Consider the following 13,734-nt stretch of genomic DNA (forward strand, 5'->3'; position numbering starts at 1 on the left):
ATATAATACCTCTGCAGTATCCTTTGATGGTGATTATTCAGTATCTATTTGAACTTAACAGTGACAGAGAACTGACTACTTTGTGATTTTTTTTTTTTTTTAAGATTTTATTTATTTGACAGAGACACAGCGAGAGAGGGAACACAAGCAGGGGGAGTGGGAGAGGGAGAAGCAGGCTTCCCACCGAGCAGGGAGCCCAGGGCGGGGCTTGATCCCAGGACCCTGGGATCATGACCTGAGCCGAAGGCGGACGCTTAACGACTGAGCCACCCAGGCGCCCCGAGAACTCACCACTTTATGAAATCTTTGCTTTTATTGAGCCTCAGATTCTTCCCTAGAACTTCTGCTCAGTGATGGGAGTTTGACTTTGAGGTGACTTGAAATAGGTCTCTTCCTTTTTCTGTATAGCAGACTTTCATATGTTCTCTTGGATCATCTACATTTCTTTAACTTTTCTGCTTTTCAGAACCCTAGCTGGTTAACAACTTCTGAGTATACTTCAGTGTTAAACATGGTGTTCAGGATGTAATCTTATACATTGGCTACATTGCTTTCTCTGTGGTTTCTTTTGCCATTTTCTCAAGTTTATCTTAACACATTGCAGCCATATTAGCCTTCCAAATGCAAAGATTTTCTTATATCATCATGGTTCAAAAGTTGCAGCTGCTCCCTGTTGCATTAGAATGGTATTTCTTTATGAAGGACATGTTTCAGAATTATCTGTGGAGTTTTGTTTTTGTTTTTGTTTTTGTTTTTTTAAAGATTTTATTTATTTATTTGAGAGAGAGAATGAGATAGAGAGAGTGAGCATGAGAGGGGGGAGGGCCAGAGGGAGAAGCAGACTCCCTGCTGAGCAGGGAGCCCGATGCGGGACTCGATCCCGGGACTCCAGGATCATGACCTGAGCCGAAGGCAGTCGCTTAACCAACTGAGCCACCCAGGCGCCCCTTGTTTTTGTTTTTAAATATAGGTGCTCAAGCAGTATCTCCGGGAATTCTGGAAATGGAAAGTGATTTTAGAGACTCTTATTTTGTAGAAGAGGAGACTGAAAGCCTGATAGGCTCATCTATTTGATCTTCTCAGAATGGGACTAGAACTCATATTTCTTGTCCTGTTGAATCTATAGTTCTTCCATTTTATTTATTTTTAAAGATTTTATTTATTTAACAGAGAGAGACACAGTGGGAGAGGGAACACAAGCAGGGGTAGTGGGAGAGGGAGAAGCAGGCTTCCTGATGAGCAGGGAACTCGATGTGGGGCTTGGTCCCAGGACCCTGGGATCATGACCTGAACCGAAGGCAGACACTTAACGACTGAGCCACCCAGGCGCACCTATAGTTCTTTCATTTAAAGATTTTTATTTTGTGTTCTCGACTTCCCCTCATGTATTTTCTCTAGACTATCACTATTATTTCAGTGTGTGTCGCACTTAACCTGCCATTGTGCTTTTCCTTGTACTATTTATTCTACCTGGAATATCTTAACCTTCTTTTCTATTGAAATATACAAATTTTCAGTGTTTACTTGGTTTTTACTTCTTCTATGAAATAGTGCTTGTGGCTCCCAGGAATGATGACTTGTTTATAACATGGTTGGTCAAATTCTATGTATGTTTTTCTCTTGCAGTATATTAATCATTATAATTTTTGTCGATTTTGGGAATTGACTAGGAATTTTATAAGCTTCCTTGTTTTTTAGTATTTAAATAAGCAATTACCAATATACACATGCACACTGTCTTAATTGTAATGATTAAGATGTAGGATTGCATGTTAATTATACTTGTATCCTTCAGAATGGCTGACTTAGTGCTATATACACAGTGAGCATACTTGGTAAGTGTTTGAATGGGTTCATACAAGTTTAAGCTAATATTACATGTTTTTGAGGAGCTACTTCACACTTTAACATCATAATTGAACTTAGGATCAGTTGGGAGGCTCACAATTTTCTGTGCTTGTTAAGGCAAGTTCATGCCATCCTGTATTTGTTTGCCTGTTTTGTAGTTCAATACCATATTTTTGTTTATGTGGTTAAATTTCATCTTGTCTAGTATTCTAGCTTGCTTGTTATTTTTTAATCCTGATTTTTTTCATCTACAGTATTTGCTATCCTTCTCAGCTTCATGTCATCCATAAACTTGGTAAGTATGCTTTTTATCTGTCCCTCTAAGTCTTACATGTGGAAAAGGACCAAGGCTATATGTATCTTTAGCATACCTAAAAAACTTACAAGAGCATACATACCATTATAATAGTGTTCTGTATACAGTCATTTAACCACTGAAAAGTCACCCAAATAACTATTCAGTTATTTATATTTTGTTTTGCGGTTTTTGTTTTCATCTTTGGCTTTCATCTTTATGAGCACTTTCTATGTCTCTTTTGAATCTTAATGTGCTATGGAACAGTACAAGAAATAGAAAAATGGACTTCCTTTCAGGGATCGCACAATATAATAAATGAGATAAGACATACTTAAAAACTAGTGGCATAGGTGCACCTTAAAATGCTTGCCTTCAGGAAATACACTATTCAGTGACCCACAGCCGGAACAGCCAATTTCTTCATAAACCATAGCCATTATATTTCACATAATTTCATTTTGGAAGTAACCTTTGTGAGAGTAAAGCCATTAATGTATCATGAGTAGACATTGTGAAGTAGGGGAAACTTATCCCTTAGATCAGTTACTTGGCATACTTCTTGCTATGGGCAGAGCTGATAAACCCAGGTCTCAAATAGGATTCTGTATGAAGAAAAGATTGACTTAATGCTGTGTTTATGTATACAGTATTAAGTGAGCCCATTTTTAACTCAGAAAAAATGTGAAATAATGATGACCAGAATTTTAAAAAAAATTTTTTTTTTATTTTTATTTTATTTTAATTCCGGTGTAGTTAACATTCAGTGTTATATTAATTTCAGGTGTACAATATAGTGATTCAACAATTCTGTACATTACTCAGTGCTCATCACAACAAGTGTACTCCTTAATCCCCATCACCTATTTCATGCATCCACCCTCCACTCACATCCTCTCTGGTAACCATCAGTTTATTCTCTATTAGAGTTATGAGTCTGTTTCTTGGATTGTCTCTCTGTCTCTCTTTTTTACTCCTTTGCTTGTTTATTTCTTAAATTCCACTATGAATGGAAGCATATGGTATTTGTCTTTCTCTGACTGACTTATTTCACTTAGCATTATATAGTGAATGACCAGAATTGAACAAATGGCTTATAATCATAGAATATTTTACTTTGCAGAAAGCTTTTAGAATTACTTATCTGGTCCATTCTTCTCATTTTGTAGCTGAGGAAGCCAAGGCCCAAGGTTTAATGACTTGAATAACATCCCATGGTTAGTTGCTGATAGAGCTGGGACTTGAACCAGGACTCCTCTGTGAATCTTAAAGTTCTAGAAGTAGAAGTGTTCTCTCTGTAACATTTTCTTCCTAGAAAACTTTCCCTTTAAAAAAGTGCAATATCTCGGGGCGCCTGGGTGGCTCAGTTGGTTAAGCAGCTGCCTTCGGCTCAGGTCATGATTCCAGGGTCCTGGGATCGAGCCCCGCATCGGGCTCCCTGCTCAGTGGGAAGCCTGCTTCTCCCTCTCCCTCTGTCTGCCACTCTGCCTACTTATGCTCTCTCTCTATCTCTGTTAAATAAATAAATAAAAAATCTTAAAAAAAAAAAAAAAGTGCAATATCTCATGCATGTAATACTAATGAAATATTGACATGCAGATACGGAATAACTATGAAATCAAACAGCCTGTAATTGTTTAACCACAATCCAGGTTAAGATACACAATATGGATAGTACTCCAGAAGTCCTCCTCTGTGAATAGTTCCTTAGTTACATTCCCTTACTTTTCTTGGAGATAACCATTATCTCACTTTTGTGAAAATCCTTCTTTGCTGTTTTAAAAGGTCTTACTACTTATGTGTGTATCCCTAAATAATAAAGTTTAGTTTTTGAACCACACTGCATATACTCTTTTGTGGTTTATTATGTTTGTGATAGTCATCTGTGTTGGTACACATAGATGTACTTTCATTTTCATTGCTGTATAGTATTCCACTGTATATCTATACCACAGTTTATCTCTTCGTTGTTTTTTTTTTAGGTGGACATTTGGGTTGTTTTTGGTTTTGGATTATCATGAATAAGTCTGCAGTAAATACATGCCATTATGTCTATTCAAGAGTTTCTTGAGGTTATATACTACATATGGGATGTCTGGGTCTTGGTGTGTCTGCATTTTCAGTCTTACTAGTTAATTACAAACTGAGATATCCTAGTCCACTCTGAGAGGGCTGTTTACTTCCTTTTCACCCTTACTCCGAGGGTGTAGTCCTCCAGGATCCAAGACCAAAGCTTAGGTTTGTTTTCCAGAGCCTCTACCTTTGGTAGGCCCTACACTCCCAATTTTAATCTTCTATCATTTTAAGCTATCAGAAACACTGCTCAGCTTCCTCTTCAATCCAGTCAATAAATTGCTCCAGGGCAAAAGTGCCCCCAAACATGTTTTAACTTTCTGGTTTTCATCTTATCATGGATCTTAATTTGGTACCGTCTCATGAGTCTGTTAGCTCTTTGCGACTTTTAAGAGCTTTTATATTTTTTCCAGCTTGTCTTCAATGAAGGGTTCTTCTAAATTTACATCATCTGTATTTTCTGAAAGAGGAAATTTGTCCCCATTGAGCTTTTAGTTTTAATTATCATATCTTAAAAATTTGAATTTGCGGGGTGCCTGGGTGGCTCAGCCATTAAGTGTCTGCCTTCGGCTCAGGTCATGATCCCAGGGTCCTGGGATCGAGCCCCGCATCGGGCTCCCTGTTCAGCGGGAAGCCTGCTTCTCCCTCTCACTCTCTCTCTGCTTGTGTTCCCTCTCTTGCTATCTCTGTCTGTCAAATAAATAAATAAAATCCTTAAAAAATGTTTTTGAATTTGCTTCCTTTTCAAAGCATCTTAGTTTTTGTAGTTTCCTATTCCCTGTAGCTGTTTTCAAGCTTGTCTTTTATTACTCTCTTGCTTTTTTGTATGCTTGGTAATTTTTAAATAGGTGCTCTTTACTTTCTTTAGAAAATTCTTTATGGGTTATCTTTGAGGCCTAGGATGAATATGTATTCTTCCAGAGAAAATTGCATTTGCCTCTGTGGGTATCTTGGTGGGGGATGGGTGTGTGTGCATCAGTTCAGAAGCACTGCTTTAAACTGTAGTCGTGGCTTTGGTTGTTTAAGGCCACCCAGGTAATATTATTTGGACTGTCTTATGGTGACAGCTTTTTGTGGTTGACATTTTTATCTGCTCCTTTTCTCCGTCCCAAAGCAACTCTTCTTCTTCTTTTTTTTTTTTTAAAGATTTTATTTATTTGACAGAGAGATAGCGAGAGCAGGAACACAAGCAGGGGGAGTGGGAGAGGGAGAAGCAGGCTTCCTGCCGAGCAGGGAGCCCGATGTGGGACTTGATTCCGGGACCCTGGGATCATGACCTGAGCTGAAGGCAGACGCTTAACGACTGAGCCACCCGGGCGCCTACAAAGCAACTCTTCTATGGGATGGGAGTGAGAGGTTCTGAAGGAAGAGCATCTCTTATTAGACTACCTACCTCAGTGGCTTTGTCTTCTGTTTCCTGGGCAAGTGAAGTACAGAAAATTGAGCCCAGACTTACATGGTCCAGTTTATGCCTTCACTTAGATTTTGGCCTATTAATACAAGAAGTCTTAGTATCTTATCAGTTTTTCCATGATTTTAAAATAAACAGGTACATGGTTTTTTTCTTAACTTGTCTTTAATTCAGCATTTTTAGTTATTTTTCAATACAGAATTGATCATTATACCTGGAAAGGCATATTATCAGAAGCTAAGGTATTCATTTCTGTCTTAACACAGAGTATCATAAAAGGCTTTTTGATCATCTTAATGACTTTTGGATTTTCATAGTAAATGAGAAATCATTTATGAATTATTGAATTTTTGCTGTTCTTCAGTTTCAGTGTTTGAAACCCTTCATGAAGAAAGAAAAAGTATCATACAGCTTTTCTTTTACTAAATTGATGATTTTAAAATATGTATGTTCTCATATCAAAATAATTTCTCTTCAATCATGTATATATTGAGCTCAGTATTTTGCTGGAAGTAGAAGTACCATACATGATTTGAAATGATGGTGTAGAGTAAATTGAAGCATTTCCCCCAAAACTGTTTTACACTGGTAAATTGTTAGGATGGAATTTATTGCTGTTTAAAATTGCCTGATTGTTATTCCTGAGAACTGATTCACTTTATATGGTTTTATCCTGTTGAAAATGATATCCAGCATATGTCTTGCTCTTTTTTTCTCTTACTTCCTCCTGTTCACCAGTGCATACATGTGTGCATTTGTACACGTGCATACATGTGAAAACATATTGGTTAGCTTTTAAGTTTTTTCTATACTCCTTTCCCTTTTCTTTGTACAGTATAGTTAAATGAATACATTTTTAAACATTTTAAAATATTTGTTTATTTGAGAGAGAGTGTGGGGTGGGGGGGGAGGCAGAGGGAAAGGGAGAGAGAATCTCAAGCAGACTCTGTGCTGAGCGTGGAACCTGACATGTGGCTTCATCTCATGACTCTTGAGATCATGACCTGAGCCAAAAATCAAGAGTGGGACACTTAACCCACTGAGCCACCAGGCGTCCCTGAATACATTTATTTTTATGTTGCCTTACTTCCTCTAGTTTTTTTTTTCAGTGTTATTTAATTAAGTTCAGTGTTCATAGGATAATCAAGCTGTTCTTTTTCAGTAGCAAAGTGTAATGAATTGCTTCTTCATTACTCAGTTTTTATTTAGGAAATCATAAAAGTTTAAAAAGCTGGAAGAATAGTATGGTAAGCATCTGTATCGCCTTCAGCTAAATTCATCAGTTGTTAACATTTTGTAATATTCTCTCCTTCTCTCCCTTTCCCCTCATCTTCCTTCCCATCCCATATACTTTTTTATTTTTTTAAGATTTTATTTATTTATTTGATAGAGACACAGCGAGAGATTGAACACAAGCAGGGGGGAGTGGGAGAGGGAGAAGCAGGCTTCCCTCTGAGCAGGGAGCCCGATGTGGGGCTCGATCCCAGGACCCTGGGATCATGACCTGAGCCGAAGGCAGACGCTTAATGACTGAGCCACCCAGGCGCTCCCCCCTTTTTTAATTTTTTAAGCTGAGACATTTAAAAGTATATTGTAGACTCATCACCCTTTACTTTAGTATGTATCTCCTAAAAAGAAGAATATTCTTTGGGGCGCCTGGGTGGCTCAGCTGGTTAAGTGTCTGCCTTCGGCTCAGGTTATGATCCCAGCGTCCTGGAATCGAGCCCCGCGTCGGGCTCCCTGCTCAGTGGGGAGCCTGCTTCTCTCTCTCCCCCCACCCCCCACTCGTGCGCTCTCTCGCTCTGTACTCTCTCTCTCTCTCAAATAAAATCTGGGAAAAAAAAAGAATATTCTCTTGCATAACCTTAAATACCTTATTATACCTCAGTAGTCTGGCATTGATAGAATGAAATATATAATCCACAATCTGTATTTACATTTTTCTGTCTATACCCAGAAATATCCCCGAAATGTTTATTTCCCCTTCTCTGGGACCTAATTCATGATTATACATTATACTTGGTTGTCATGTCTCTGTATCTTTAATCTAGAGCAGGGCCTAGCAGACTTTTTCTTAAATGGTCAGATAATAAATAATTTTGGCTTTGGGAATCAACTGCGCTTTGCAACTACTCCACTCTGTCATTGTATTTAGAAAGCAGCCCATAGACATTATCTAAACAGATGAGTGTGGCTATGTTCTAATAAAACTTTATTTATAGAGGGGGCCTGGGTGGCTCAGTTGGTTAAGCATCTGACTCTTGATTTTGGCTCAGTGTTGTGAGATCAAGCCCCATTTTGGGCTCTGCACTGGGTGTGGAGCCCACTTCAGATTCTCTCTCTCCCTCTCCCCCATTTCTTTCTCTCTCCCAAAATAAACATACACACACACACTTTACTTATAGAAACAGGCTAAAGGTTGTAGACCTCTGATCTAGAATAGTTTTTTTTTTTTTTTAAGATTTTATTTATTTCTCAGATGGAGAGAGAGAGAACACAAGCAAGCAGAGGGAGAAGCAGACTTCGCACCGAGCAGGGAGCCTGATGGTGGGACTCGATCCCAGGACCCTGGGATCACGACCTGAGCCGAAGGCAGCCACTTAACCGACTGAGCCACACAGGCGTCCCTAGAATAGTGTTTTTTTTAATTTTTATTTTTTAAGTAGGCCCAGCGTAGAGCCTTATGTGTGGGGCCTGAACCCACACAACCCCCAACATCAAGACCTGAGCTGAAATGGAGTCTGATGCTTAACTGACCGAGCCACCCAGGTGCCCCTAGAATTGTTGTTGTTGTTGTTGTTGTTTTTTAAGATTCATTTATTTATTTTAGAGAAAGAGAGCAAGAGGGGCAGAGGGAGAGTCTTAAGCAGACTCCGCAAAGCATGGGGCTTGATCTCATGACCCTGAGATCATGCCCTGTGCCAAAATCAAGGGTCAGCACTTAACTGACAGGGCCACCCAGATGCCCCTATGTAAATGTTTTATATTCACAGATGTGAATAAAGAATTCAGGAGGACTTGGATAATGAAGGGTAGTGAAAATAACTTAGATTTAGAACTGGAGAGTATTAATATTTTAATAAAATAAAATTCCACAGTATAAAAGCTAAACTTACTTTACATTGAAGACGTGAGACAATAAAATTAACAATTCTTTGCCACAGGTAAGCCTACTATTTGTAGCAGTGGATTTAGTTTAGAAATAGATAACAACTTTTGATAGGTTTAATACAAAGTTGTCCTTGTGGGAATGCTGTAACTATACTTTCATTCACACCAAAGTATATACATTTAAAAAATCATTCTACAGATTACTTGGTTGAGTGAGTAGTAGCAAATGTGTGAAAGTAGCCTGTTTTGCTGGAATTAAAGAGTTGCAGTATTTTTAGTGCTTGAATTTCCTTTAAATATCTGTGCGAACATCTGTGGTGATTGGGTGCTATACTGCCATCTTTTATTGGTTTTGACTGAGACAGTGTTTTTCTTCATATTGTGCCTTTATCACAATTTGATTCTGGTTTGACTCTTTATAACCTGTAAAAGTCTATTTCCTTTTCTACATAGCTGTGTGTTAAATAAAGATTGAAACAATATTCTGTTGGAGGTTTTAATTTCTTGGGTAAATATTCTCAGAATCTTAACCATTCCTCACATCACATCTCCACAATAAATGGCTGGTATGATCTTGACAAATTACTTAGTCTGTGCCTTGGTTTCCTTATTTGTGAAATAGTGATAATGGTACCTGTCTTGTAAGTTTATAGTGAGGACTGTGTTATTATACTTAAAATACAATAGTATACATTCAGTAAATGTTAAGACACTTGTTATTTCTTATTACATACTTTCTCATCCACCTTGTCTCTTCATGAACCTGGTTGTCTCTCTTAAAGCAAAGCTGAATACAGTAGCAGGTGTGATCTGACCAGCCTAGGAAGAGTACAGTGGTTAATTCCTCCATTAATTTGGATTGAAGTTCAAGTTTTCTTTTATAATTCATTGTGGAGAATTTCAAACATACAAAAAAGTAGACAGGCTAGGATGATGGACCTCACATACCCATCCTCTGTCCCCAACAACATGGTCAGTCCTATCCATTCACTTCCATACAGTTTTTTCCTTCTCTGTTATACCTAAGTCCATGGCTGATTTGCTTTGATAATTACTAAAGCTTTTAGGATAGTGCCTTAATTCTCTTAGTAAACAATTATCAAATTAGTGAACAAATGAGTCTTGCCTTGATTGATGTCTGGATCAGTTTCTAGTAGTTTGCATTTGGAGGTGAAGTGGTTGGGTAGGTGGGAGGGATTGAAAATAGATTTGACTGTATCATATTGGTTTTTTTAGATGTCACCCTAGTTTTTTATGATTGCTTCCATTTCTACATAGGAATATATATGGTAATCTTACTGGTAAAATCTCTGAGGACTCTAGGGGCGCCTGGGTGGCTCAGTCGTTAAGCGTCTGCCTTCGGCTCAGGTCATGATCCCAGGGTCCTGGGATCGAGCCCCGCATCGGACTTCCTTGCTCCATGGGGGGCCTGCTTCTCCCTCTCCCACTCCCCCTGCTGTGTTCCCTCTCTCACTGTCTCTGTCTCTGTCAAATAAATAAATAAAATCTTAAAAAAAAAAATCTCTGAGGACTCTAAAGAGTACTCAAATGATTCAAATTAGCTGGTCTAGAAGACTTGAGTTTACCACTTTCTTACAGTCTTTTCACTTATTCCAGACTTTAAGTCTTTTACCAGTGTTTATTGTGGGACTTTCAATTTGTTAATCATTTTATCTTGGTTAAAGAGAAGCAAATAGAGTTTGAAGAGTTCTGTTTTGTCATCTCTTTTGAAAAAATAATTTAAATACAGTAAAAATTGTTACAGTTTATTGGTTTCAAAGAGAGGCCTTTCTTCCCAGCATCAACAACTGACTACAGCACTTTTTTTCAAGCCTGTGCTTATTTTTTCCATAACTATGTTCTTACTTGTTCCTTATTAATTGTTATTGTGCTTTCAGCAGTTTGCTACAAGTTTAATAGACTCATATTCATTTTTATATTAATGATACAGAAATATATAAGTCTTGCTTAAAACAGAGATCAGTTATAAGGACACCATGACAAATCTTTGGTTATTCAGCTAGTGGGGAAGGAGTTCTGGAGGTGAAGTATGCCAGTCAAGAGTATTGTAGAGAGGATAGGTTCTAGTACTTAGCTCACTACCATCATCCTAACATTGTGCCTCGGTGAGCCTGCCTCATGGAAATAGCCAGCACAAGCAGGGTTTGTGCACTCCATATACCTCACAGCAAATGGGGGCTTCGTGGAAGTGGGTTTAGACTTAACCTCTGTAACTTATCCAGGAGGGACTTGTTATGGTTCCTGCTTTCCAATTATGTTCTAACTTTTAAATAAAGTATCTCCCGCTTGAGAGGAGTCTTACCCTTCAGTGTTATTAGTTTTTACCTTAATTATTAACATTTCAAGAGCAAGAATAGGTATGTTGTAGGCAGGGGCTGGAGAAGTGTCCTGATAGAGAATGCCATGTTGCAATTATGCTGTGGCTGTGAACCTCAAAATTGCGTTGTTTTACCTTTGAAATTTCTGCTAGTTTGCTGACTTCTGAACTTAAAAGATTCAGTATACTTTTTGGTTGCACAAGACATGTCTATTCATTTGTTCATTCAAAAATATTTATCGATCATCTCTGTCCTGGGAAGTGTGCTGCACACTGGATAAACAAAACAGTGAACTCAGATGTGTTTGCCATTATGGAGTTTACAGTCTAGTTGGGAAATGCAGTGAAATTTATTTGAAGCCATAAAGAAAAATTGTGTTTTACCTATACATTTAAGGACTTAACCACTTATTTTGAAGCAAACTTGGAATGACTTGTTTTTTTTTTTTTTTTCTCATTCTTTTTGCAAAGTGTATTTGAACATTCAGGACTTTTGGGCTAACATATTCCCATGTGTGCATTGATATTTGAAAATAGACATTAGAGAGGCAGGACAATCTGAATCAAAGAGAGAGAGACGAAGAGAATTAACTAGTACCATAGTGGATTTCAGGATAATGGCAGATAGTAGGTTTGTGTGGGTAAAATTATATGTTGTGCTAAACAGACCTTTGTAGGTAGGGAGTAATTATCTTTAAGGCCTTTCTTCTTTAAAAATGTTCAATACTTAAGAATTGCTTGGAAAGTAAACTTCCTGTAGAGTGAAAGTATAATAGAAAGAGCAAATGAGAACCATGACGCCTAAAATCATGTCTTAATTATTGTACAGTTGGCTTAACTCTGGGCAAGAAAATGTACCTCAGATTCCTTATTCCAACAGAATACAACAGAGGGGCTGAATTTGCTGATCCCTCCTAGTGCTAAAACCTTATGATTTTATTGTTTTTTATTTAGCAGTTTCTTAATGACTTTGTTGGAAAGTCAAGATGCCTTCTAATTTTCTGTACTTACTCAGGTTCAAGAGTTAAAAACTTAGGATGGGGAAATAAGGCTTTGCTTTCTCTAACTGATATTTTCTGACTAGGTACTTCGTAACTCAGGAAGACCTCATTTATTCCCAGTAATATGTTTTACTAAACTCTTTCAGGTAACTTTAAAAAGACTGTGTGGCTTAATAGTAGATCATGGCTTGAACTCAGTTTTTATTTATTGTTGTTACTAGAAAATTTTAGTGAGGTATTTTTCTTTGTCTCTGTAGTTATCAGAGACTGTTACAGACGATTGCTGTACTCGAAGCTCAACGTTCTCAAGCAGTCCAAGACCTTGAAAGTTTAGGCAAACACCAGAAAGAAGCACTAAAAAATCCCATTGGATTTGTGGAGAAACTCCAGAAGAAGGTATATATTGAGCACTTTTTAAGATTTATTGAAATATATTCGGTAATAACTTGATTTATTCTTTTAATATGGGTATGTACTTTTTTAAATGTTTAATTTTTTTCCCTTCTAAACTAACCATACTACTGAAGGCAGGATACTGCCTTCCTAAGCATCCCTGCCCCCCGCCGCCCCCGAACAGAATATACTCCAATGAAAATAGCCGAGAGGTTTAATTGGATATTTATATTAGGAACTTGATGTCCCATTCCCTAGCCATTTTTAGGATCTTTTCCTGTTACCTTTCCCATCTTAGGTAAAAAGGAAAAGAGGGTTTTCCTTCTTCTTTCACAACTTAAGGATTAATAAAGCGAAAAGAAAAAATACTTCAGGATTTATTAACTGCTTTAGTTTTGAGGTACTTTTGTAACTCTCCATGAAGTGCGATAGAAAACATTGGTGATAAAAACAAAAAACTATTTCAAATGTCTTTAAGGTTATGGTTGCCAAGTCCATGAAGAGGAAGTATAAATTTTAATGCCCTTGTAACGTCCTTTACTTTAGTGTAAAAATTCCTTTTAATTTTCTCTTTTCCTTAAAACAGAACTTTCGTATTTAACAGTTAAATCATTTGAAAGTGATTCATGTTTTTATAACTCTCTTGTATGTAAGTATGGATAATCTAGATGTGTATTTATACTGTAGTATGTATCTTGAATTAGGGACTCAAATTTAATAAATTTGAGAGGCATAATATTAATCAGCATTGTGTGAAAACATTAAAACTGAGAAACTATGATAAAGAAACTTCTCCACCTTAAAAAACAAAACAATAACTTAGTATAGTTATTAGTTACCAGTTTTTAATGAGTCACAGAAGTGGTCTACCAGGTGTTGAGGGAACAGCCCTGGGGACTTTGTTTCATTTAGTTGTATTAATTTATTATTTGGATTTTTCTAGCTATATTATTTACTTGGCAATCATTACTTTCTCATATCATAATGAATATGGAATTTATATATTGATTTGCTAAGACTTCTAAACTTTTTAGGACCCTATTTACCCTCTCTGTACTCTTGAGTCCAGTTAGGTGTTTATTGATTCTGCATTGCCATTATTAAACATTTCTAGTGCAAAAAGATATAGTACTTATAGTGGTTACTTACAATTGATTCAACTAAAACAGGTGGTGATAGAAGAGTTAATATTAGCAAAAAAATTATTAACCTTGATCTTTATTCATGTTCTCTGGTGGGCAAAAAAGATGCAATTAGGCTTTTT

General features: G+C 37.2%; 1 protein-coding gene across 8 annotated transcripts in view; it reads left to right on the forward strand.

Annotated features, from left to right (window-relative positions):
- ZZZ3 (zinc finger ZZ-type containing 3) overlaps positions 1-13,734 on the forward strand; it is a 110,808-nt gene that overhangs the window by 75,415 nt on the left and 21,659 nt on the right. For all 8 annotated transcript variants that reach the window (XM_078072881.1, XM_036113360.2, XM_078072883.1 and 5 more), the window contains one exon: positions 12,335-12,473. In XM_078072881.1, the coding sequence (XP_077929007.1) occupies positions 12,335-12,473 (139 nt within the window). The remainder of the gene's footprint in view (positions 1-12,334; positions 12,474-13,734) is intronic.

The sequence above is a fragment of the Halichoerus grypus genome, chromosome 5 (assembly GCF_964656455.1).
Source record: "Halichoerus grypus chromosome 5, mHalGry1.hap1.1, whole genome shotgun sequence".
Taxonomy (NCBI): domain Eukaryota; kingdom Metazoa; phylum Chordata; class Mammalia; order Carnivora; family Phocidae; genus Halichoerus; species Halichoerus grypus.